Here is a 25,182-nt window from a genome sequence, read left to right as displayed (position 1 = left end):
CTTTGTGGGGGCAGGGCAGAGGAAGGGGAGGCAGAACCTGAGGGTTTATCTGCCTCCGACTTCTCCCTTAATTCTGCCCACCCTGCAGTCCCCAGGCTGGCTGTAAAGACACCTCTGAAGGCAGTGGAGGCGGTGGAGGGTGGTGAGGTCACCTTCTCTGTGGACCTCACCGTGGCCTCTGAGGGCGAGTGGTACCTGAATGGGGAGGCCTTGAAAGCCAGCAGCGTATACGTGATCCGCTGTGACCGTACCCGGCATATGCTCACCATCAGAGAGGTGCCTGCCAGGTTGCACGGGGCACAGCTGAAGTTTGTGGCTAACGGCATTGAAACCAGCATCCAGATGGTGGTCCGAGGTAGGCCTGAGTCCCCGAGTCCCGTTTCCTCTGCGGTGTGGTAGTAGGGAGAAGCGGTAATCCCCGGGGGGAAGGTTTGTCTGAAGGCAGTGTGCAAAGGGGATAGGAGAGCTGGGTGCTTGAGGCTGCTCACCCCAGGCTGGCAGTTGAGGCTGGGCTGTGTGTGTGTGTGTGTGTGTGTGTGTGTGTGTGTGTGTGTGCACACACGCATGCGTGTACGTGTACGAGATGCCCCAGGGCTGGACCGCGTCTCTGACTGCCTCTTTTCTCGTCCTCTCTTCTATCTATCTATCTACCCCCGTGTCTCCTCTCTGCCTGCCTGTCTCTTTCTTACCTCTGTCTCACTTCCCCTACATCCGCCTTTCCCCATGGTCTCCCTCTTCTCACTGGTACCCTGTGTTCACTCTCTCTGCTCCCTTCTCACGCCTCTTCACACCCTTCTCTTGCCTTTCACTGACTTGCTTTCCATGTCTGCTCTCCTTCCAATCCACCCTTTCCCCTGAATTTCTCTTTTCCCTTTACCTCTCTTTCCCCATCCTCAAACCCTCTCTCCTCTCCTTCGCTGCCTGCGACTCCTTTTGCCTACCTTCTTGTGGTCTCTGTTCCTACTAACTTCTGTCTAACCATCCCTGACCTGTAGCCGCTCTGGGGCTAGCCAGCAACAAGCTTCCTGCTGTGGCTGCCCGGGAGGTGCTGGCCTGGTTGCATGAGGAGGCACAGCTGCTGGCTGAGCTGTCCGACCAGGCTGCGGCTGTGACTTGGCTGAAGGATGGCCGCGAGCTGCCCCTAGGACCCAAGTACGAGATGCAGGTGTCAGCTGGGAGGCGAGCCCTGCTGGTGCGGGATGTGGCACAGGATGATGCTGGCCTCTATGAGTGTGTTAGTCGTGGGAGCCGCATTGCCTACCAGTTGTTGGTCCAAGGTGAGTGCAGGTGGGCAGTGGGGCTGGCATCATGTCCTTGTGCTGCAGCATGGTTCATGGTTGTGTAGCCTCTGTCCCCTAGCTCCAGGCATTTATTTCCTAAGGGGTTCTGGGCAGTGGGGTAGCTGTTTTCTGACGTGTGTGTGTGTGTGTGTGTGTGTGTGTGTGTGTGTGAGAGAGAGAGAGAGAGAGAGAGAGAGAGAGAGAGAGAGAGAGAGAGAGAATGGTGGTGGGTAGTTCAGCTCTGTAGGAAGAAGGACCTCCTAGCTGTGGTTGAAACCTCTCCAGTCTGGGTGAGAGTCAGGGTCATATGTGGTCTAGGTCTGGGCATCTTCATCCATGTACTCTGTAGGCATTACAGCTTTTCTTCACAGATGTAGCAGGTGGTTGTGTGGATGCGGTGGTTGGGAGCCAACTGGGCCTCAGAGGCACATGTGCAAATGTACTGGGGCAAAGATAGCAAGATGCTTTGGTCCCTCTTGCCAGGGCTTCTTGCAGTAGGGCATGGGAGTATGGCATTGGCTGGGGGCAGCTTCGGATACCAGGCAGGGCAAGGGAGTCTCCTGTTCCCTGCATGAAGATGCTGCAGACTTACATCTCTGGCATAGGTGCATACCACCCTTGAGGGGACTGGGGTTCCCCACACTGGACCATTGGGTGGAATCCATGTACGTCTCCACAGCTGAAAACTCTTTGCTGCTTTTCCAGAGGCATGTGTGTTCCATGCCTACAAATGCACAAATTCTGTGCAACAGGATTCTCGGTTATATGCATGGATTTATGTTTGGCTATATCCAAAAGCAAAAATCAAGGCATGGTCAGTTTCCAGTTGGTGGAGAAAACAGGGGATGTGTTCATGAATGGGACCTTCCTTTGCTGCTCTGTAGAGAGTGTTCCTGAAGGTGGGCAGATTAGGGGATAATAGAACGCTGTGTTGGCTTGCATGGGCTGGCCTGGTGACTCCTTGCTGGCCTGCCATGCCAATCTGTTCTGGCATTACACACTGGCTAGACAGCATACACTCAGGTTTAAGAAGAGTCACCGCTAGGCAGGGGACCTTGGGAGATCTTTGTGGCAGGAAATGGAGTGTCCTGGAGTCCAGAGTTGGTTAACCAGAATCCAGGACTCAGGAGCTTGAAAGGATCCTCTGAATAAGTGTCTTTGTCTGACTGTCCCCAGAGCCCAAGGTGGTGTTTGCCAAGGAACAGCAGGCTTGCAGCGAGGTGAAGTCAGAGGCGGGGGCCAGTGCCACACTGAGCTGTGAGGTGGCCCAGGCCCAGACTGAGGTGACCTGGTTCAAGGATGGGAAGAAGCTGAGCTCTGGCTCGAAGGTTCGAGTGGAGGCCTCGGGCTGTGAGAGGAGGCTGGTGGTGCAGCAGGCGGGCAAGGCGGATGCTGGGGAGTACAGCTGTGAGGCCGGGGGCCAGAAGGTCTCCTTCCGTCTGGACGTCACAGGTCAGTCCCTTGGGACAGTTCACATGTGTATTCATAATTATTACATCTTCTTGATTTTATTTTTGAGACAGGGTCTCACTATGTAACCTTGGCTGGCTCTGCCTGGAACTTGCTATGTAGACCAGGCTAGCCTCAAACTCACAGAGTCTGCTTTTTTCTGCCTCCCGAATGCTGAGATTGTAGCCATGCATCACCACACCTGGCTTATGAGTTTCTTACTGTGCCTGACTTGTTAACTAAACTTTCTCAGGGCCCTCTAGGAAAAACATACACAGTATTTGGTGCTATCTGCCTCTGAGGCACCAACTGCAGGTCTTGGAATGTGTTCTGGATGGATAAGGAAGCATGACTTTCCCAGTGTTTGGAGGCCCTGGGGTTTCTCCTGAGCACATAGAGTGCAGGTCCTGGATGACATTCTGCCCTCCAGCTGAGCTATCCAGGGTCTTTCCCATTGTGACCTTGCTGATCTAGACAGTGCCTCTGACTTTGTGTCCCCATCTGTCCCCAGAGCCCAAGGTGGTGTTTGCCAAGGAACAGCAGGCTCGCAGCGAGGTGAAGGCAGAGGCGGGGGCCAGTGCCACACTGAGCTGCACGGTGGCCCAGGCCCAGACTGAGGTGACCTGGTTCAAGGATGGGAAGAAGCTGAGCTCTGGCTCGAAGGTTCGAGTGGAGGCCTCGGGCTGTGAGAGGAGGCTGGTGGTGCAGCAGGCGGGCAAGGCGGATGCTGGGGAGTACAGCTGTGAGGCCGGGGGCCAGAAGGTGTCCTTCCGTCTGGACATCACAGGTCAGTTGGTTAGACATTTGGCTATGTCACGGGACAACCCTGGGGGGCATGTTTCAGTGTGGGCTGGGTGTGTTGCAAGACTGCACAAGGGCATGTATTGGCTAGTTCTCTACAAGTAACAGGTAACCCCAAGATCAGAGGAGTGAAGAGAAGTATGCTCTAGTCTCTCCAGTCCGTGGGGCAGGAGGTACTGTGTGGTCTGTACTGATGGCTCACTTCTGTCTAGTGTGGTGTCACCAGGGCTGGGAAGCCAAGCCGGATGTATGTTTGCATCTGACGTCCTCACTGAGATGGCCCTGGAGGAAAGGACTGTATGCGATGAGAGGCAACGGGGCTGACCTCAGTGCTGGTTTGGGAGCTGTGGTCTCCCTTTGTGGTCTCTTGCTTTGCAGCAGCTTGTCCCCAGAGTTGTGGTCTCTAGGGCCACCCGGGCCTCTACTTGAGGTGGTCAGGTCTCCCTCAGGGTGCAGGAGCATTTGAAGCTCTGCTCTGGAGACCAGAGTGTTACCTCTGCTTGTTTGGGTCAGAGCTAAGCAAAAGCCTGCCTGCTCCCGAGCATAGAGAAGCAGACCCTGCTGTGGATAGCAGGGTGGCAGGCGCCATTGCAGAAGGTCTGGACACACGGAGGCTGGACCCTGGGGGAACTTTTTTGACCTTTTATCACAAAGTCACGGACATTCATTCTGTGTCATCCTCTTTCAAATTCATTCTGCCTCATGGTTGGTCACACGTGGTTCCAACCATCACATTCAAAAGAGGAAGGATATGGAAGGATTAGAGCTCTCCCTCTGTCTATCTGTCTGTCTGCCTGTCTGTCTCTCCCTCTCTCTCTCTCTCTCTCTCTCTCTCTCTCTCTCTCTCTCTCTCTCTCTCTGTGTGTGTGTGTGTGTGTGTGTGTGTACGGTCCTGCATGTGTGCATGCACATGCTAAAATTAGTTTTTGTTTCTTTGGTTTTGGGGTCTTAGCCAACATTCATTATCTGTATCAATGTACTGACAGAGGTATTCCCTCTTACTTCCTTCTAGTTGTATTGTGGCTTCTGATTTTATGTTTAGGTCTTTGATACATTTTGAGCTCACGTTTGAACATGGAGAGAGTTAGGGCCTTGTTTAATTGATCGCTATAAACCTTTTTCTCTTCTTTTTTTTGGGGATGTGTGTGTGTCAGGGTTTCACTATATAGTCTTGGCTGGCTTGGAACTTGATATGTAGGGCAGGCTGGCCTCAAACTTACCAGAATGTGTCCATCTCTGCCTCCAAAGTGGTATGTATTAAAGGCATGTGCCACTATGCCTGGCAAGTCACTGTAATTAAAAAAAAAAGCCTGCACGTATGCATACCTCTATGTATGTGCAGTACCAGAGGAGACTGAAAGAGGGCAGTAGGCCCCTGGAGTTGGAGTCGCAGGTAGTTGTGAGCTGTTATGTGGGTGCTGGGAACTGAACTCCAGTCTTCTGCAAGAGCTGCACATGCTCTTAACTGCTGAGCCATGTCTCTAGCCCTGGATGACAGTAATTTTATAGTAAGTTTCAAAACTGGGAGGTGAACACCTCCAATTTTGTTTTTTCTTTTAAAATTTATTTGTTTATTTCCTTATGAAATTATTATTTTATATGTATGGGTGTTTTGCCTGCATGTGTGTCTGTGTACCACATGTGTGCCTGGTGCCCATGAAAACCAGAAGAGGGCATCAGATCCCCTGGGACTAGAGTTATGGACAGCTGTGAGGTGCAGTGTGGTGCTGAGAACAGAACTCAGGTCCTCTGGAAGAGCAGCCAGTGCTCTTAACCACTAAGCCATCTCCCCAGTTCCTCTTTGTTTTTTAAAAGATTGTATTGGCCATTCAAGTTACCTTTGCCTTCTGTTAACTTTAATGTCATTTCTAAAAATTTTATAAAATAGGACATATGTTTACATGACCACACAGATTAATTTTAGGAGTATTGCCATTTTAAAATTAAGACTTAAAATCCGTGACTATGGTATGACTTTTCATTTGTTTATTTATATGAACATTTTCAGTTAATAGGTCTTGCATTTGCTTGAGAACTTACCACTAAGGGTGTATTTTTCAATGTCACCACTGTGATGGAATTCTTTACTTAATCCCACCTTAAAAATGTATTTTTTGGGCTGGAGAGATGGCTCAGAGGTTAAGAGCACCAACTGCTCTTCCAGAGGTCCTGAGTTCAATTTCCAGTGCCCACATGGTGGCTCACAACCATCTGTAATGAGATCTGGCACCCTCTTCTGTGTACATAATAAATAAATAAATCTTTAAAAAATGTAGTTTTTGAAAATTTCATACTTGTGTATATCTTTCTTTTTTGAGACAGGTTTTCTCTGTGTAATAACCCTAGCTCTTCTGGAACTAGCTCTGTAGACCAGGCTAGCCTCGAACTCACAGAGATCCGCCTGCTTCTGCCTCCCGAGTGCTGGTATTAAAGGTGCACGTCACCACTGCCTGGCACATGTATATATCTTGATCAAACCTCCCCCAACTCCTTCCTCTAGCTTCTCCTGACCCCCACCCAAAGACTCTCCCATGCTCTTCTTTCCTTTCTTTTTCCTAATAGCTTCAATCTGTGCTGCCCATATGGGCATGCACATGATCATCCAGTAGGGAGTGGGTAATTCACCAGTGGCGACACCCCAAAGAAAAATGACTCTTATGCTCTCAGTAGCCACCAGATACCATTAGCCCCTCAGCTGATGCACAGGAGGAGGACTGATTTGTGTGTTCATCTTGTACATGGAACTGTGCTGAACCAGCTTCTTAAAGCTAAATTCTCTTGTGAATCCCTGAGGATTCCCAGGTACAAGGCTGTCTCATCTGCAGGTAGAGAGGGTTGGGCATCTTATTTCTGGTCTGGGTGCTCCTGTGCTTAGATTACTGATTCAGTCCTTTACTGACTGCAGGACTCTCTGGGTTTCCTGTCTTCTCTTTATCCTCTTCAGTCAGTTTCTGTAACATTTCCCGGAAGTTGTTTGTTTCATCTCTCTCTTTCTCTCTCTCTCTCTCTCTCTCTCCCTCCCTCCCTCCCTCCTTCCCTTCCCTTCCCTTCTTTTCTTTTCTTTTCTTTCTTTTCTTTCTTTCTTTCTTTCTTTCTTTCTTTTTTTTTTTTTTTTTTTTTTTTTTGAGACATTGTTTCTCTGTGTAGCCCTGGCTGTCCTGGAACTCACTCTGTAGACCAGGCTGGCCTTGAGCTCACAGAGATGGGCCTGCCTCTGCCTCTCAAGTGCTGGGATTAAAGGCGTATGCCACCGCTTCCAGGGTGTTATTTGTTGACACACAATCATTCCAATGTTTTTTGAGAGCCTTTGTACTTGTGGGGAGTCTGTCTTGATGTTTTCACTTTGGTTTTGGATTTTAATAAATTTAGTTATTATTATTATTTTTTTTTAGTTGAGACAATGGTTAGTCTGTTCTATCGATATTTTTCAAAGAACCAACTTTTTATTTACTTGAATATACCCTTTTCTTTAGAAAAAAAGGCTTATTTAAAATTGTCACCAACATTTGTTGCTGGTCGTGTTCGTGTGTCAGTGGCCTCTCTGAGCTGGGCTATAAAGGACACATTGCTTATCACATGATTGGATAGTGCTGGTCTGTGGCTGTTGGCCATGGATACAATACTTTCTGAGCAGCTGTACACTGAACTCAGCATTGCCTTAGGCCTTTCATGGGGTTGCCCAGGTGTGTAGGCCTTTCTGAGCATGACTGCTATGCTAGGGGATGCCAATGCATTCCAAAGCCCCCTGGGGAGTTTCTTTCCCTAACTTTTGTTTTGTTTGTTTTTTCAAGACAGGGTTTCTTTGCGCCTTTCTTGGAACTCGCTTTGGAGACCAGGCTGGCCTTGAACTCACAGAGATAGATCCACCTGGCTCTGCCTCCCAGGTGCTGGGGTTAAAGGCATGTGCCACCACCACCCGGCTTTTTTTTTCTTCTCTCTAACTTTTGGTTAGACTTATTGCTACAACATGTTCTCACTGTCCAGGGAAGCCTGGAATTCAGTAAAGACTTCCAGTTGTCCTATAGTCCTTCCTGGGGACAGTGCTCTGCATTGAAAACTCAGAACCAATAAAGACAGTCTGTGAATGAAGTTCATGGGTCACCATACATCAGATGATGTTAGTTGTCTGAGGATCTGGTCTGCCTTGCTCTGTCTGGGACTGCAGGGGCAGCACTGGATTCAAAGGCACTTTGTAGTCGAGAGGGTGAGGGGGTAGTGATATAAAACTCCTCACCTCTGCAGTCTGTGACCCAGGTTCAGAGGTTTTTCTGGACCATGTCTGTTCGTCTCTTCAGATACTGTAAGCCATTGGTCAATTTGTAGAGTTCTGAAGGTTGAGTCTAACCTTTTTCTTTTCCTTTCTTTCTTTCTCTCTTTCTTTTATTTTTTTTTTTTTTTGTGGTGGTAGGGGTGGGCGGCTAATGCTTCAATTTCTCTTATCATAGAAATGGAAAATGAACTACAAATTTGTATTGGAAATGTGTTCAAAAGCACATGCTTATTCTGTTGGTCTATCCTGCACACCTGGGAGCATTTGGAGACACCCAGAGGTGTCCACTAAAGGAGTGGTCCTTTGTTCTTTAGGTTCCTGGAGATAGGGACGTGGAGATGATACATTTAGTTTCTAGGAGGCGAGATGGAGGATTGATTTAAACAAGGGGAGACCCGAGGCAGGGAGACCAGCTGTAAGGCTCTTCCTTACTCCAGGAGGAGGGGTGAGGTCAGGAGAGACGGTGACTGTGAGCTTGGAGAGGAGGCCGAGGCTTGAGAGCTGTTGTAGAGGGGAGTGGGTCAACACTATGAGCATGAAGGGTAAGGAAGAGGGAGCTGGGGGCACAGTGCAGACTTGGGCGACAAGGATCAGAAAAAGCGATGATGACATGGTGTCCAAAGTATTGAGGGAAACCACTGTCCACCTCGAATTCCGTGCCCGGCTCAGCTGTCATTCAGAAGTGAAGCTATCTTTAGAGAGTTTCCCATTCACAAAAACTTACTGAAAGAATTGTCAGTGGATATACTGCTCAGAGTGAAAAACCTTACTCAAAAGTTAACAGAATGGGGTCCTTGAGTCACCAGAGTTTGGGAAGCAAGGTAGACCCTAATTAGTTACAGCAACTGTGTGTCCCTGTCTTTCTCCAGAGCCCAAGGTGGTGTTTGCCAAGGAGCAGCAGGCTCGCAGCGAGGTGAAGGCAGAGGCGGGGGCCAGTGCCACACTGAGCTGCATGGTGGCCCAGGCCCAGACTGAGGTGACCTGGTTCAAGGATGGGAAGAAGCTGAGCTCTGGCTCGAAGGTTCGAGTGGAGGCCTCGGGCTGTGAGAGGAGGCTGGTGGTGCAGCAGGCGGGCAAGGCGGATGCTGGGGAGTACAGCTGTGAGGCCGGGGGCCAGAAGGTCTCCTTCCGTCTGGACATCACAGGTAGACGCTGAGACACTAAATTAGTTTGCAAATGTTATAAGCCTGGTTGTGACCAGGAAGGTCCTGGTGCCTTTCCCACTGAGAATCACCTTTGCCTGTCTCATCCTCTGCCAGTCTCATCCCTGTGTCTGGTCCAGGTGCAGATGGTGGATATGTGTTCAGCTTGGCAGGGCCTCTTGTGTGCCATACAAGGTGTCTTAATGCTATAACGTTCTGTTTCATGTTCTCGACACCTGCTTAGGTTCTACCAGTGTTCCCTGGTGCTGTGGACTCAGGTTTTACTTGTGTGCAGGTCTGAGATGACCAGTGTCTCTGTCTGAGGTCTCTCCCACAGCTCTCTGTGGTCTCACCCAGTCCCACATGAGGTGTCTTTTAAAGAGAAATTTTAATTCATGTTCAGCCAGGGCGAGGAAGAACTTTAGTCACATGGTCAAATGTCAACACTGAACCCAGGGCTGTTGGGGTTCAGTTAGGTGTTTTGGAATGCTCTTCCCGCTCTCCCTGGATACTAATGCAGGGTTGAGAACAACAAGACCTTTCTCAGTCCCGGTCTGCTTGACCCAGAGACATAAGGCACCAGAAACTCAGTGGCCACCAGAAGTCAACCTGAGACAAAGGTTTGTTGCCTCATGCCAGTGAAAATGAGAGATTCGGACGCTCTCGGGAGCAAGCTAAGTGGAAGCAGGCGCTGGTAAGAGAAATTAGGGGAAAGTGAAAGACCCCCACCCCCCCACTCCCAGAGTGAGAGGAAAAGACATTGACCTTCTTTGTCTGGAAGTTTTGATAGAACTTACGGCAGAAACTGGGCAAAGACTGAGTCAATTATATTTTAGCTAACCAATTAGAGAGCCCCATATCTTGTCCCTGATCTCCTGGTCCAATCAGAGAGATGGGGTGCAGTGCCTGTCCACTTAGAGGACTGAAGCCCTCTGCCATCTCTGACTCCAGCTTGTTCTTACTGACCTCGAAGGCCTGGCCACCCATAAGTTATATAGATGGTGATGCTGTCCTCCAACCTGTCTCCAGTGCAGTTACTCCCCTAAGAGCTCTCCATTCTCACAGCTGCCAAGAAGTAATTGAAGTTGTTCTTGTTTTGGGTTTTTCGAGACAGGGTCTCTCTGTGTAGCATTGGCTGTCCTGGAACTTGCTCTGGCTGGTCTCGAACTCATAGAAGTCCACTTGGCCTCTGCCTCCCGAGTGCTGGGGTTAAAGGTGTGCTCCACCACTGCCCGGCACTGTTGTTCTTAGTTAACTTCCAGTCTCTGGATGGTCAGGAGTGATTTTCGTATTCACCATGGATCCTTTCCCCTTATAGCCCACATAAGCTAGCTCGTGCATTAGTTCAGGCCTGCTGCCCTTTTCTAGACCCATGTTCCTGGATTCTTTGTGGAACACATGAGGATCTGCGAAGTGGTAGACACATGCTGTGCTGTGTGTGTGTGTGTGTGTGTGTGTGTGTGTGTGTGTGTGTGCACATCTTGGTGGTGCATGCTAGGCAAGTGATTTACTGCTGTTCTTCAGCCTTGTCCAAGCTGAAATCTTCTGTATGACAATTTCCCCCCTTGAATCTGATTTATGGTTGCAGATGAAAAGGACCGAGCAGCTCATAGGGCAGTGGCTCACTTGCCAATAGTGAGTTACTGTTACAAAGTGTTTATTCGGTAGTCTGTCACCAATGATTCTGTCCTTCCTTAACTGCCCCTGAAGCAGTGGTGGGATGTGTGGATGAACTGTGGTTTTTTGCTGAGAGAGAGGTACAGGGCCTTTCTCTGAGTTCAGTGAGTACAGAGCCTGGAGGGTGTTCATCCTGCCCCCACCCGCCCCAGCAGCCTCATCCAGGCCCTTTCTCCATGTGACTTTCATGACTCAATCAGTTTCTGATTTTGTCTTACTGTCTGCCCCCAGAGCCCAAGATGGTGTTTGCCAAAGAACAGCAGGCACACAGCGAGGTGAAGTCAGAGGCGGGGGCGAGTGCCACACTGAGCTGTGAGGTGGCCCAGGCCCAGACTGAGGTGACCTGGTTCAAGGATGGGAAGAAGCTGAGCTCTGGCTCAAAGGTTCGAGTGGAGGCCTCGGGCTGTGAGAGGAGGCTGGTGGTGCAGCAGGCGGGCAAGGCGGATGCTGGGGAGTACAGCTGTGAGGCCGGGGGCCAGAAGGTCTCCTTCCGTCTGGATGTCACAGGTGAGTTTTCTTTCTTTCTTAAAAGTGTTCTGTAGTGTGCATATGAGGCGTTAGGATGAGACGCTACCTTGTGACCTATTTTCTCAGCTTCGCCTATCGTCATTGTTAGCAATTGCTGATCACATTTGGGTGCCTTGATTTTGTGAAGTGCATTCTTATCTTTAAAAGATTTTGAACTTCGCAACAATCCTATGAGGAAGAATCCTATTTCCATTTTAAGATGGGCACAGAGGAGCTTTGATTTGCTTAGCCAGACAGTTGCAGAGCCAGGGTTTGGATTAGGGTTAGTTTCCCCCTGAAGACCTCTGCCCCCTGGTGTCTGCTGTGGTGCGTCTCCTGATGTGTGGATTCTCAAAATTTCTGTTTGTTTGAAAATATTGATTTTTGGCAGTTGTGCTGGTTGGTTTTATGTCAACTTGACATAAGCCAGAATCATTTGGGTAGAAGGACTCTCAGTTGAGAAAATGTCCCCATACGATTGGCCTGTAGGCAGGTCTGTGGTGCAGTTTCTTAATTAGTGATTGATGTGGGAGGACCCAGCTCACTGTGTGCAGTACCACTCCTGGGCAAGTGGTCCTGGGTGTGTGAGAAAGCAGGCTGACATGGAAAACAGGTGCACAGATAAATCCTCTTTGGCAACCCAGAACTGATGGTTCAGTTTGAGTTTTGATACACAGGATAGCTCACAGGGCTGGTTGTGGTGGTAATGAAGCTTGAACATGAGGGTTGGAGTTGAAGATCCCTGTGGATGGATGTTTGTTTCAGTGTAGAACTGGCATGTCCTACATACAGATTTGCATTCTGAGCGTGTTAGGAATGAATATGATATGAACTCCTTCTTAGGAGAAGTGGGGTGTCAGCAAGTGAGAAGCAGCTCTATTTAAAATGGTTCCTCCGGTGAATTTGTTTGAAGAAATTGCCAGAGATCCTCTGGTGGGGAACTTCGAAGTTGTCCTAAGTGTGTGTCTTCAAAGAGAGATAAAGGAATCATATGCTGATAACACAACTGATCAAAGATCTTTCTTTGAGAAAGGATATTTTCAGAAATCTTGAACTTGACCTCAATGGGCAGTGAAGGAATCACTTGTGAAATTCATTAAATAATTTTGTCTAGGGCTGGAGAGATGACTCAGAGATTAAGAGCACTGACTGCTCTTCCAGAGGTCCTGAGTTCAATTCCACCGCATGGTGGCTCACAACCATCTGTTATGAGATCTGGTGCCCTCTTCTGGCCTGCAGACATACATGCTGTATACATAATAAATAAATCTTAAAAAATTCCTTAAAATTTTTTTTCTAGTTTTATACATTGAAAGAAAACCCTTTACCCAGTTGAAGGAAAGAAAGGAGAAAGAAAGAAAAAAGGAAAGAAAGGGAGAGAGAGAGAGAGAGAGAGAGAGAGAGAGAGGAGAGAGAAAACAGGCTAAGCAAGCCATGAAGAATCCTTCTCCATGGCCTCTGCATCAGTTCCTGCCCCAGCTTCCTGCCCTAAGTTTTTACCCAGACTTCCCTTCATGATGGACTGTGATCAGGACATGTAAGCTGAAATCAACCCGTTCCTCCCCAGGTTGCTTCTGGTCAGGGTGTCTTCTAGCAGTCGACACCCTGATTAAGGCAATACTGTTACAGTGAGGACCTCGTGTGGTTTGCTTGATTTCGGGGACCAGAGCATCTTGAACCTATGGGTTGTGGGCATTCTTGGTCTTTGGCTGTTTTGTCCCATCTGTACCTGCAAGGACCCCTGTTACTGTGGTAGACCCTTTCATGTTCTTATACCTGCTGTTATACACATGCTTCTCCCTGCTCAATCTTCCTCTCTTTGCTTTAGTTTGGATATTTTCTTTTGATCCATCTTCCAACTCACTAATCTTATGTTGTAGTACATTTAATGTCTGCCAATATCACTGGAGGAAGGTTTACTTTCAATTGTTGCATTTTTAAGCTTTATAATTTCTGTTTGATTTAACACACAAACACACACATACCTTTTGGTGTTGAACCCAGGGCCCTTTACAACCTCATTATATCCTCTACCACTGAGCTCTGTCCTCAATAACATCACCACATTTGTTTTTTTCCTTCTCTCTAGGACTGTTCCCTTGTCTGATATCTCTAATGAATGGTGCTGCTATTCTTGAAGGTGGAGCCCATGACCTATGTCCCACTAGACCCCACCACTTCTGCACTTGGGGGGTTTCTCATATCCATTTCTGTCCTGGTGTGCCAGATAACTTTTTAAAATCAACCTCCACACATTTTATGTTCAGACTGTTGATTATGATGCTGTCCCCTAGTCCCTTTATTTAGGGTGTACCAGGCTTTCTCCCAAATCATGACATGGAGACTTTTTTTTTTTCCAAGACAGGGTTTCTCTGTGTTGTTTTGGTGCCTGTCATGGAGTCATGGAACTCACCTTGTAGACCAGGCTGGCCTCGAACTCACAGAGATCCACCTTGCTCTGCCTCCCGAGTACTGGGATTACAGGTGTGCACCACCACTGCCCAGCTCGACATGGACACTTTTTTCAAAGATTTATTTTAGTATACAGAAGAGGGTGCCAGATCTCATTTCAGATGGTTTTGAGCCACCATGTGGGTGCTGGGAATTGAACTCAGGACCTCTGGAAGAGCAGTCAGTGCTCTTAACCTCTGAGCCATCTCTCCAGCCGCCGGAGACTTTTTATTAGTTAGGAATGCTTATCCTAGCTTAGGCTAGATTCTGGCTAGCTCTTTTAATTTAAATTAGCCTGCTTCTCTTTATCTACCTTTTGCCTCAGGGCTTTTTACTTTTTTATTTCTGTATGCCTTTCTTTTCCTGCTTCCCTGGAAGTCTCCCTCTTTTTCTCCCTCATTCTCTCTTCTTTTTTTCTCTCTTCTCTAGATTCCTCCTCCTATTTATTCTCTTTGCCTGCCAGCCTCACCTATCTTTTCTCCTGACTAGCTTTTGGCTGTTCAGCTTTTTCTTAGACTAATCAGGTGCCTTAGGCAGGCTAGGTGAAACAAATGCAACACATCTTTACAGTGTTAACAAAGGCAGCATAAGTAAATAAAATAACACATCTTTACACAGTTAAATATTCCACAACAGCTGGGCAGGTGGGGAACACTCAGTATTGGAGCCCTTCTAGGCCTGCTTCAGCTTGACCAGAGTTGCCAGGCTCTTATTTACCCAAGTCCCGGGCAAAATCCCCTGAGGACTCCTGCAACCACCCGTCAGCTCAGAGCGTCTCTGCTGGTCTCTGCTCGGGTTTGGATGGCTGGCTTCTCATGTAGGCACGTGTGCTGGCATTTGGCTCTTACTGGGTTGAGATGGTGAGACATTTACAGGGTGGCCCGGATGGGAAGTAGTGGCCATGGATCTTCTAGCTTCAAAAGTAGCTGAATGCAACGGGCCAGGTCTTGTGGGATGGGAATGGTTCCTATGAGAATGGGTTCTCCTGAGTGAGTGTGACACCTCTCACGTCCCTTTCCTTCCTCTCCTGACACTGTGTTGCTCTCCTCCATGGGTCCTCATTAGAGCAGGGATGTTTCCTTCAACCTTTTATGAACCAAACAAACCCGTTTTAGTTATTTATTTTAGTGAAGTACCAGCCTCAGGCATTTTGTTCTAGCAACACACACTGACTCAAGTAGCCTTGTAACCTGTTAGGCAGCTTAACAACTCATCAACCACAGAAGGCCAAGTGCTAGAGTGTAGGCCCTAGCCCCGTACTGTCTTGGTTCATTGGAGTTTTGACCTCATACATTTGATTTCTGACAATAGGAGATGTCAACCACATCACTGATTTTTTTTTCCTCTTTGCTTACATTTTGAACTCTCCCACTTCCTGTTTCTTGTAGAAGCCCTGTGCCTACCCTCAGGCCTGCGTTTCACTGTCACACTCTATCTAGCATGGAAAAGCAGGGGTGGGAGTAGCCCGGTGTGACAGACACCTTTCCCCGGCATTCTCTGTGCCACAGCTCAGGCTCCCACTTTCTTGCTCACACTTCCTACCAAGGGTGCAGATCTCTGGAACTTCAGTGTCCTACTTGTCTGGCTGTGTGTTCCTTAAATACTGCTGCACACCAAGGTCTTCCCTCACCACCGAGTCTCAGTCACCTGCTTCCTCTGCCGTGCCAACATCGATACCAACCTCATTTCATGGACTGGTGCACCCTCATCTTCATAGTATAAGCTTGTGCCCCAGCCACGAGGTGAAGCGTGAGCCTCCGCTGCTCACTGCAGACCTCCCAGCTCTTGTTGACCCTCTGCTCACCCGGGCTATGGAAGGGACGACTAAATCAGTAAGTGCTCCCATAGCCTGGGGTCACATTTTCCTTAATAACATTCACCTTTGAAGATTTTGTGCCAATGGAAAAAAATTACAGCATTTCCTATGTAAATTGCCTTAATTAAATATTCATTTAAATTTTAATGTAATTAAATGAACTTTCCAATTTAAGGACAAATCAAATTTATTTATATATTTATTTGAGACAGGGTTTCTCTCTGTAGCTTTAAAGCCTGTCCTGGAACTCACTCTGCAGACCAGGCTGGCCTCAAATTTACAGAGATCCGCCTGCCTCTGCCTCCCGAGTGCTGGGATTAAAGGTGTGCGCCACCACTGCCTGGCTGGACAAATCAATTTTAAATGAAAGCATCTTACAGATGCAGAGATGAGCAGAATCACGGACATTGGTGCTATATGACAAAGGTTTTCACTGGAGATGGATGATGTCAGGAGTGGGGGTGGAGATGGAGAACTTGTTAATTGTGCAATATCCCTGAAAGCCGGAGAACCCTTTGTGCTGATTTCCATCACCAAAGAGGCATCCAAGGATGTTCTTAAGACATTTAACTTTTTGTTTATGTGTATGTATATGCCTGTATACGGGTCTGTGCATATGAGTGCAGGTGGTCCAGGAGGCCAGAGGAGGGTGTTGGATCCCCTGCAGCTGGAGTCACAGGCAGTTGTTAGTCACCCAACATGGGTGTACTAGTTACTTTTCTACCTCTATGATAGAACACCATGACCGAGACAAACTCATAACAGAAGGCATTTAATTGGTCCATCATGGTGGGGTAGTGTGGCAGCAGGCAGCTGGCATGCTGGCTGGAGCAGCTCAGAGGTTACACCTTGATCTTCAAGCAGGAGGCAAAGTGAGAGAGACACGCTGGGAATGTGGGAGCTACTCCCCTCCTCCAACAAGGCCAAACCTCCTAATCCTTCCCAAAGTCCTTCTGCCAACTGGGGACCAAGTTTTCAGTCCTATGGGGGCCATTCTCAATCAACCACCACAATGGGCATGAGGAACTGAACTCCAGTCCTCTGTAAAAGTAGATTGAGTTCCTAACCATTGAGCCATTTCCACAGCTACCCAAGTATGTTGGTAGCAGCTTTATTGATTGTATCTCCAGGTGAACAACCCAAATGAACTGTAAGAAGGAACAGAAAAGTCATCCAGTTGTGGTGTTTATGCAGCACAACCCTATGGAGCAACTTGAAGGAACAAGCTTCTTTTTTTAAAAGACAGGGTCTCACTATGTAGTCCAGGCTGGCCCGGAACTCACTGTGTAGTCCAGGCTGGCCTGGAACTCACAGAGGTCCACCTGCCTCTGCCTCCCAAGTAAAAGTGGTGTTCCACAATGCCTGGCTTAAATGAACAAATGATCTATGTAGCATAGATATGGGTCCTTCAGATAAGCCAAATGAAAGCACCCAAACCCACCAGAATATAATACTATAAATGTGATGAAGAATCTTTTGTTGGGTGATTTTCCCATTGTGTGGGTACCACAGAGGACAGTCACACAAATGGAGACAGCTGTGAAGCTAATGGGCAATACTACCTTAAGGGACCGTTATTGTAATTTTGGGGTCCGTCACTGAGTAGAGCGTCGCTATAGAGCATGTAACTGGCCTAAAGGGTGTGAAGTCAGAGCCCAGGCAGAAGTAACTGATGGTGACAGAAATCAGAGTATTGGCCGTGTGCCTGTGTGCCTGTGTGTGTGTGCATGCGTGTGTGTGCGTGTGCATGCGTGTGTGTGTGTGTGTGTGTGTGTGTGCATGTGTACACCTGTGTGTGTGTGCCTATGTGTGTGCATGCTTGTGTGTGCCTGTGTGTGTGCACATCTGTGGTATGTATGTGTGTTTGTGTTGTGTGTATGCCTGTGTGTGTATGTGTGTGTGTGCCTGCCTGTGCGTTGGCAGTTAGTGTGGGTAGGGAGCTGAGATGCTCTGTTTGTTCATAGGTTCGGGTTCTATGGGGAGACGTACATTTGAAGTTCACTGAGTGGAACAGGTGCTTGTGCATACTTCATGTGTGGATAAAACCAGCAGAGAATGGAGCTGTAGTCCACAGAGCACACAGTGTGCCAGCTCTGGGATATATCACTGAGCAATGGGATCTGCCACCAACATGGCAGAGACAGTAAACACATATGTAGAGAGCTAGAATGGCCCAGCCTCTTTCCTCTGGCCTTGAAATTGCTTGATAACTTCCAAATGTACACTTGAGTCACTGAGACAAAAGAAACTCTATCTGTGAAGACATGTGTCACATCTCACTGGACACCTGATGTCCATGACCCCAAGGACACAATTTATGGAACCCTGGAGAATCAGCGTCTGTGAAGTAGGCAACATATTGTATCTCTCACCGTGTGCCCTCATTGTCTCCAGAGCCCCAGGTGGTGTTTGCCAAGGAGCAGCAGACACACATCGAGGTGAAGGCAGAGGCGGGGGCCAGTGCCACATTGAGCTGTGCGGTGGCCCAGGCCCAGACTGAGGTGACCTGGTTCAAGGATGGGAAGAAGCTGAGCTCTGGCTCGAAGGTTCGAGTGGAGGCCTCGGGCTGTGAGAGGAGGCTGGTGGTGCAGCAGGCGGGCAAGGCGGATGCTGGGGAGTACAGCTGTGAGGCCGGGGGTCAGAAGGTCTCCTTCCGTCTGGACGTCACAGGTGAATGCCAGGGTTGTGCTCAATGGAGTTATCCCACGACATATCTAGGTATCTTGGGATGGTATCCTGGGTCCTTAGACCTCAGTGTGTGTCTTTGGCTCTGTCCAGGGACTTTTAGGTCTGTCACCATCAGGTTAAAGCAGGGTGCCTGAGCCAATCTTGGAGAGTTTCCTTGGTGACACCAACCTGGAGTGATGAGCTTGCATAGTGAACATGGGCATGGTTGGGGTCTAGTCTGTTGGCTGTGGGGAGCGGATCCCAACAGCTGCAGAACAAGACCTGCAGATGGCAGGAAAGTCTTCTGTCTTTGCTACTTGCTGGGCTCCAGGGTTCGGGGAGCCCTTCTTGGCCCTGTCATAATTCCCATGTGACCACGAATGTGTGTTCATCCCTGTCCACCCTGCCCTTGAGTTTGGGAAAAGGTGACGCTCCATGCAGCCAGTCTTTCCTGCTTGACTCTACTGTATTCCACTCCTGAACCCCCTCTTGGCTGTGGTCCAGAAAGGTGTGGGTTTCTAGCTTGGAGATTGAGGTGGCCATCCCTCTCAACTGAGCCTCCTCCTGCTATCTGTGGTCTCTGCGGGCAGGATTGGGAAGTCACAAATGGCCTGAAGTTTCTGGGGGACCCGAGACAGAGAAGAGTCAGAGTCCTGTCCTTCAAGGTCAGGATAGGTAGTGTTAAGGGATGCTCGTTGTGATGGCCTTAAGGGCTACAGTGTCTCACCGGCCAGCAAATGTCAGAGTGGGATTGGAGGTTCTTGGGGCAGTGACAAGACCCTGCATACCCCAGCCTTCCACATATGAAGCTTCAGCTCATGCAGCTTGGGTCACATGTGGCACAGAACCTTGTTTACAATTCCATGATGATCTGTCAATTATGGGCAGTGTTGCCTTAGCAATGACTGGGTTCTGATGAGCCCCAGGCCCTGCAGAAGGGTTATGTCTAGTCTGGAGTCTCTGACCCACTGTGTCCCTATCTGTCCCCAGAGCCCAAGGTGGTGTTTGCCAAAGAACAGCAGGCTCGCAGCGAGGTGAAGTCAGAGACGGGGGCCAGTGCCACACTGAGCTGCACGGTGGCCCAGGCCCAGACTGAGGTGACCTGGTTCAAGGATGGGAAGAAGCTGAGCTCTGGCTCGAAGGTTCGAGTGGAGGCCTCGGGCTGTGAGAGGAGGCTGGTGGTGCAGCAGGCGGGCAAGGCGGATGCTGGGGAGTACAGCTGTGAGGCCGGGGGCCAGAAGGTCTCCTTCTATCTGGACGTCACAGGTCAGTGTTCATATATCAAGGTTGCTTGTTTGCAGGTGACAGGAGATTGGCTGATGACCTAGATGATCCCAGTGGTTTTCTTGTTAGAAAAACTCTCTGCACTGTTCCATCCTTCTCAGTCTAGGTACCGACTTCATGCTGGCATGTGTGAGTGTGAGAGAGGAAGGGGCTTGGGTCCCACAGTCCTCCTGGAAGGCACAATCCCAGTGACCTAAGATCTCCCACTAGACCCCTACATACTAAAGTTTCTACCATCTCCCAATGGCACAGTCTGGGGACCAGGCCTCTAACATGTGGACCTTTGGGAACATTTCCGATACAAACATCACACCCAAAGAAAAGCAGGGAGTCTTTGCTGGACCATATATCAGACTATGCTAAAATCATGTACTGAATGCATGGGTGTCTCAGTACAGGCATAGGCAGCCAGACTGAAGGAGCAGAGGACAGAGCTCAGATTGGACTTTCACAGCAATGGATTCCCCATTCCCCACCCCACCTACATCTCTCCTGTCCCCTCTGGGACTCATGGAAGGGCTACAGACAATATGATTGTTTCATGAATGATTTTGGACCATTTACCATACAGAAAAAACATTGTCCAGTAATCACTACATATAAAGCCAACTCTAGTTGAGTTCCAGACTTGGAATAGAAAAGGAAACTGAGAATCCTCTAGGTGACATGCAGATATTTCTGGTCTCCACTTAAGGATTGAATTCATTATTTTTAACCAATATATAATGATCATACAGACTGAAAATGAGGTGCAGTGTGGAATCTGATAACATGTCTATGATGTGCACTGATCAAACATGGGCAGTCAGCATTTCCAGTTCCTTCGATGTTTATGTTGGAAACATTGAAATTCTTCTCATGTAATTATCATGAAGGACTTAATTAATTCTCTACTGTACAGGAGAACACCAGAATTTATGGAATGAATATATGTGCCAATAGAATAAATGTACACTTCTGGAACATGCACACACACACACACAAACACACACACACACACACACACACACACACACACTCACTCACTCACACATGTACAATGCTGGTGATGGAATACAGAGCTATGTACAGGCTAGGCACAGCTCTGCTGCTGAGCCACCCCAGTGCCCAGGAACAAGGGAAGAAGCATGGCAACAACCATAAGACCCATATGAATATTTGGACATGGAAAACTGTGTGTTAGGTCTGGTGAGATGGTTCAGCAGGTGCAGATGAGCTGGCTGGGCAAGCCTCATGACCCGAGTTCAGTCCCTGGAACCCACGTAAATGTGGACGGAGAGAACGTGCCGACAAAGTTGTCCTCTGGCCTCCACCTGAAAGCTGCGGTGTATGCTGCCGCCCTGCCCATGTTACACCCAACAATAATACTAACTAAAAAAAAAACAAACCCAGCGTTTCAGCAGAGCCTACCTTCTCACCAGAAGACAACATCACAAGGGAGGTGTCTGGAGTGTGTTACTATAGTCCTCTAGTGTGGAACAGAGATCCTGCAGTGAGCGCCTGGAAGAAAGAGAGCGCTTTGGAAAACTGGGCAGGAAATTGGCAGGAAAAACTGCCTAGGGACACCAGAAAGGAGGGGTGTGTGTGTGTGGGTCTGATGGTGGCAGTCACTCTTTTTACCTCGAGTAACACTCTGTGGGGTTAGTTACCCACTGTCATCCATGGTTCTAAAATGTACGGAAAATTCCAGAAATGAGAAATTCTTCAGGTGGCTTGCGAAGATGTCACATCACTTCTGTTCAGCTGGTCCTTATTTATTTTACTTAATAATGGTCTAGAGTGTGGGCTTTTGTTACACTATGTTTCTTTAATTTTTTCGTTTTTTTCACTAGTAGTTATGATTTTTTTTTGAGGGGGGTTGGAGACAGAGTCTTTCTACATAGCCCTGGCTATCCTGGAACTCGCTCTGTAGACCAGGTCAGTCTTGAACTCACAGAGATCCACCTGCCTGTGCCTCCCCAGTGCTGGGATTAAAGGTGTGCACTGCCATACCCCACCTTTTTTTTTTTTTTTCTCTTGAGACAGGGTCTTATTATGCAGCCTTGATGGCCTGCCTGGAACTTGCTATGTAGACCAGGCTAGCCTCAAACTCACAGAGGTCTGTCTGCTTTTCTCTGCCTCCTGAATGCTAAGATTGTAGCCATGCACCTCCAAACCTGGCTTATGAGTTTCTTTTTTTCTTTCTTTCCTTCCTTTCTTCCTTCCTTCCTTCCTTCCTTCCTTCCTTCCTTCCTTCCTTCCTTTTTTTTTCAGACAGGGTTTCTCTGTGTAGTTTTGGTGCCTGTCCTGGATCTTGCTCTGTAGACCAGGCTAGCCTCAAACTCTCAGAGATCCGCCTGGCTCTGCCTCCCGAGTGCTGGGATTGAAGGTGTGTGCCACCACCACCCAGTGCCTTATGAGTTTCTTACTATGCCTGACTTGTTAACTAAACTTTCTCAGGGCCCTCCAGGAAAACATATGCAGTATTTGGTGCTATCTGCCTCTGAGGCACCAACTGCAGGTCTTGGAATGTGTTCTGGATGGATAAGGAAGCATGACTTACCCTGTGTTTGGAGGCCCTGGGGTTTCTCCTGAGCACATAGAGTGTAGGTCCTGGATGACATTCTGCCCTCCAGCTGAGCCATCCAGGGTCTTTCCCATTGTGACCTTGCTGATCTAGACAGTGCCTCTGACTTTGTGTCCCCATCTGTCCCCAGAGCCCAAGGTGGTGTTTGCCAAGAAGCAGCAGGCTCGCAGCGAGGTGAAGGCAGAGGCAGGGGCCAGTGCCACACTGAGCTGTGAGGTGGCCCAGGCCCAGACTGAGGTGACCTGGTTCAAGGATGGGAAGAAGCTGAGCTCTGGCTCGAAGGTTCGAGTGGAGGCCTCGGGCTGTGAGAGGAGGCTGGTGGTGCAGCAGGCGGGCAAGGCGGATGCTGGGGAGTACAGCTGTGAGGCCGGGGGCCAGAAGGTCTCCTTCCATCTGGACGTCACAGGTGGGTGCTGAGATGCCAGTTTGTCTTATGTAGAGGTGATGACTGATCAGATGCATGGCTGACCACTGGGTCCTTCCTGCTACACTTTCTGTATTACCATCTTCTGGCTTTTCATACACCATCTTATATCTGTGGGCTCCGTGAGGCAAAACAGGCAGGCATAGGCCCTTCTCACACACCTTGAGTGGTGTCCACGTGGTGATCCTTAGTTGTATGTTCCAAGGGTCTGCCCAGTGTCTTTTGGTTGGTTCTGTTGGAATCAGTTGGTTCTTGGTTGTAAGATAACCATGTGACCTTCACCTGGGAGAATGATCTTCCTTGGATTGGAGGCACTGGAAACTTCCAGGTTCTCTTCCAGAGCCATGTGTGGTTCTCATGACTAGAGCCGCCCACTGACTCAGGCTAAGGACAAGCCACAGACCAGATACTTGGTCACACCTGTAACTGTCCCAAGACTGTCTTGGTATTCTCAGCTTTGGTTTCTCGTGATCCCCTTCACTCCTTTCCCAGGGATTTGGAAGCTGGCCTCCTATCCACCTGTCTGCAGGAGAATGCCTGCTGGTGGATGGTTGCACAGCCTTGTGTTGGGTACAGAGCGGAGACTGATCAATGTGCTTCAATGTACACTTGTCAGGGTGGAATGGTCTTTTCAATCATGCCCTGTGTTCCTGCTGTTTTCCACCAGAACATTCTCATCATCAGCCCTTGGAAGCTGATGTACAATGCTGGTGTGGAGAAGCGTTGATATGGTGTACTGCCATGCTGCTGTGCGATCTGCCACTGCCTGGAGTGCTATGAAAAATCTCAGCATGTCCCTGGTGACTGGGAGTCACTGGACCTCTGGCTGGTTGCGTAGAGATGGCTGAAAACACATGCATTTTTCTTTTGTTCAGACACATAATGCTGGGTCCTTATAGGCTGCTCCTCTGCATTTGGCCTGTAGGCTTCTGTTGTGTCCTTGGTGTCCTTAAGAGTTAGTTCCAGGACCCCACTGCAGATGCAAAATCCTCAGATATACCAGTCCTTTATGTAAAATGTTGCTGCGTTTACATCTAACCAGGACACGTGCTCTGTTCTTGTTCTTGTTCTTCTTGTTCTTGTTCTTGTTCTTGTTCTTCTTGTTCTTGTTGTTGTTGTTGTTGTTGTTCTTTTTCTCCTCCTCCTCCTCCTCCTCCTCTTCCTTCTTCTTTTTTAGCTGAAGATCGAACCCAGGGCCTTGCACTTGCTAGGCAAGTGCTCTACCAGAGCTAAATCCCCAACCCTCATTTTCTTCTTTTTAGAAGTATTTCACTTTTTAAAATTGTGTGTGTGTATGTGTGTATGTGTATGTGAGTGCAGGCACCTGCAGAGACCAGAAGTGGGCACTAGATCCCCTGGAGCTGGAGTTACAGGTAGTTGTGAGCTGCCCAAACTCAGGTCCCTTGGAAGAGTAGCAAGCTTAACTGGTGAGTCACCTCTCCAGGCCCATCTATACACTAAAAAACCAAGCCAAACAACACCCCTCCCACCTCAAAACAAGCCATATTTATTTATTTCATGTATATGAATGTTTTACTCGAATATATGTATGTGTACCTTGTGCGTGCCTGGTGCTCATGGAGTTCAGAAGAGAGTATCAGATCCCCTGGCGCTGTAGTTGTGAGTCACCATGTGGCTGCTAGAACCAAACCTGAGTCTTCCTCAAGCACAGCCAGTGCGTTTAACTGTCTGGTCATCAGAACCCTTTCCCTCCGTACATCTCAACTCATGTCCTGGTTGATTGTGCTCAGTACAATGTCAATGCTGCCAGTAGCTCATCTGTTAATTGGGGACCAATGGCAAGAAGGAAGCCTGTGTGCCCGATAGATGCAGTTCTGCCCCACCTCCATATTTTCTATCTATTGCTGTTGTTGAATCTATGATACAGAGGGCCAATCACACCATCAATTATGAGCATGGACAATTGTCAAAAAACCCTGCTGCTTCTTTGTGAGACATTATTTGAAGAGATTATGACAACTAATTTTATGGTTTAAAACTGGTAAATTGGGGGCTGGGGATATGGCTCAGTTGTTAGGAGCACTGGCTGCTCTTCCAGAGGATCTGGGTTCAATTCCTAGCACTCACATGGTAGTTCACAACTGTCTATAACTCCAGTTCCAGGGGATCCAACACCTTCATACCGGTATACATGCAGGCAAAAACACCAAATGCACATGAAGTAAAGGTAAACATTTATAATGAAATGGGCAAATTGTGACAATTTGGCTAATTCCTAGAAAGTCTTGTCAAAACTGACAAATGAAATTGAAAACTCAAACAACTCTGTAAGCTTTAGCTGAATTTCCATTCAGTAGTTCAAGAACCATTTTTTTAGGGGGCAGGGCGTGCAGCCAGCAGGAACAACATTCCAGAAGTTCTAGAAACAAACTGTTCTTTACTTAGAGAAGTTCTCCTGGGAAACAGGAGGATGAAAGATGGATCACTTTATGGAAACAACGTGACATGGAAACAAACAGGGAAAATGTGCAGTACTAAAGGCCACACACATATCAAGGCCAGCATAGTGACGCCTGGTAGAAAAATGCTCTGCAGTAGTTGAAGACTGTGGGGAAAGGGAAGCCTGGCGTGAGGCGTTGGCTGGACACAAGGCACAGAAGCTCAGGGCACCGAAAGGGAAATGCACAGAGAGCGCAGCCAGTACAGAATAAAAGGATTTCATGACATTTACTGTCTTTGGGCTAGTGAGATGGCTGAGTGGATGAAGGTGTCTCTGCCAAGCCTGAGTGAGGATCTGATTCCCGGGACCCACATGGTGGGAAGAGAGAACCAACTCCTGTAAGTTGCTCTCTGATCACACGCATGGTGTGGCACACACATGCCTACA

General features: G+C 48.5%; 1 protein-coding gene across 1 annotated transcript in view; it reads left to right on the top strand.

Annotated features, from left to right (window-relative positions):
• Obscn (obscurin, cytoskeletal calmodulin and titin-interacting RhoGEF) overlaps positions 1-25,182 on the top strand; it is a 141,463-nt gene that overhangs the window by 6,259 nt on the left and 110,022 nt on the right. Inside the window, 7 exon segments of the mRNA XM_036198419.1 lie at positions 89-355; positions 996-1,277; positions 1,630-1,859; positions 2,459-2,732; positions 3,241-3,516; positions 10,851-11,126; positions 22,041-22,316. Of these exon segments, the coding sequence (XP_036054312.1) occupies positions 89-355; positions 996-1,277; positions 1,630-1,859; positions 2,459-2,732; positions 3,241-3,516; positions 10,851-11,126; positions 22,041-22,316 (1,881 nt within the window).

The sequence above is a fragment of the Onychomys torridus genome, chromosome 8, assembly GCF_903995425.1.
Source record: "Onychomys torridus chromosome 8, mOncTor1.1, whole genome shotgun sequence".
Lineage (NCBI taxonomy): Eukaryota > Metazoa > Chordata > Mammalia > Rodentia > Cricetidae > Onychomys > Onychomys torridus.
The sequence above is the reverse complement of the archived record's forward strand: the minus strand, read 5'-3'. Positions and strand labels throughout refer to the sequence as shown.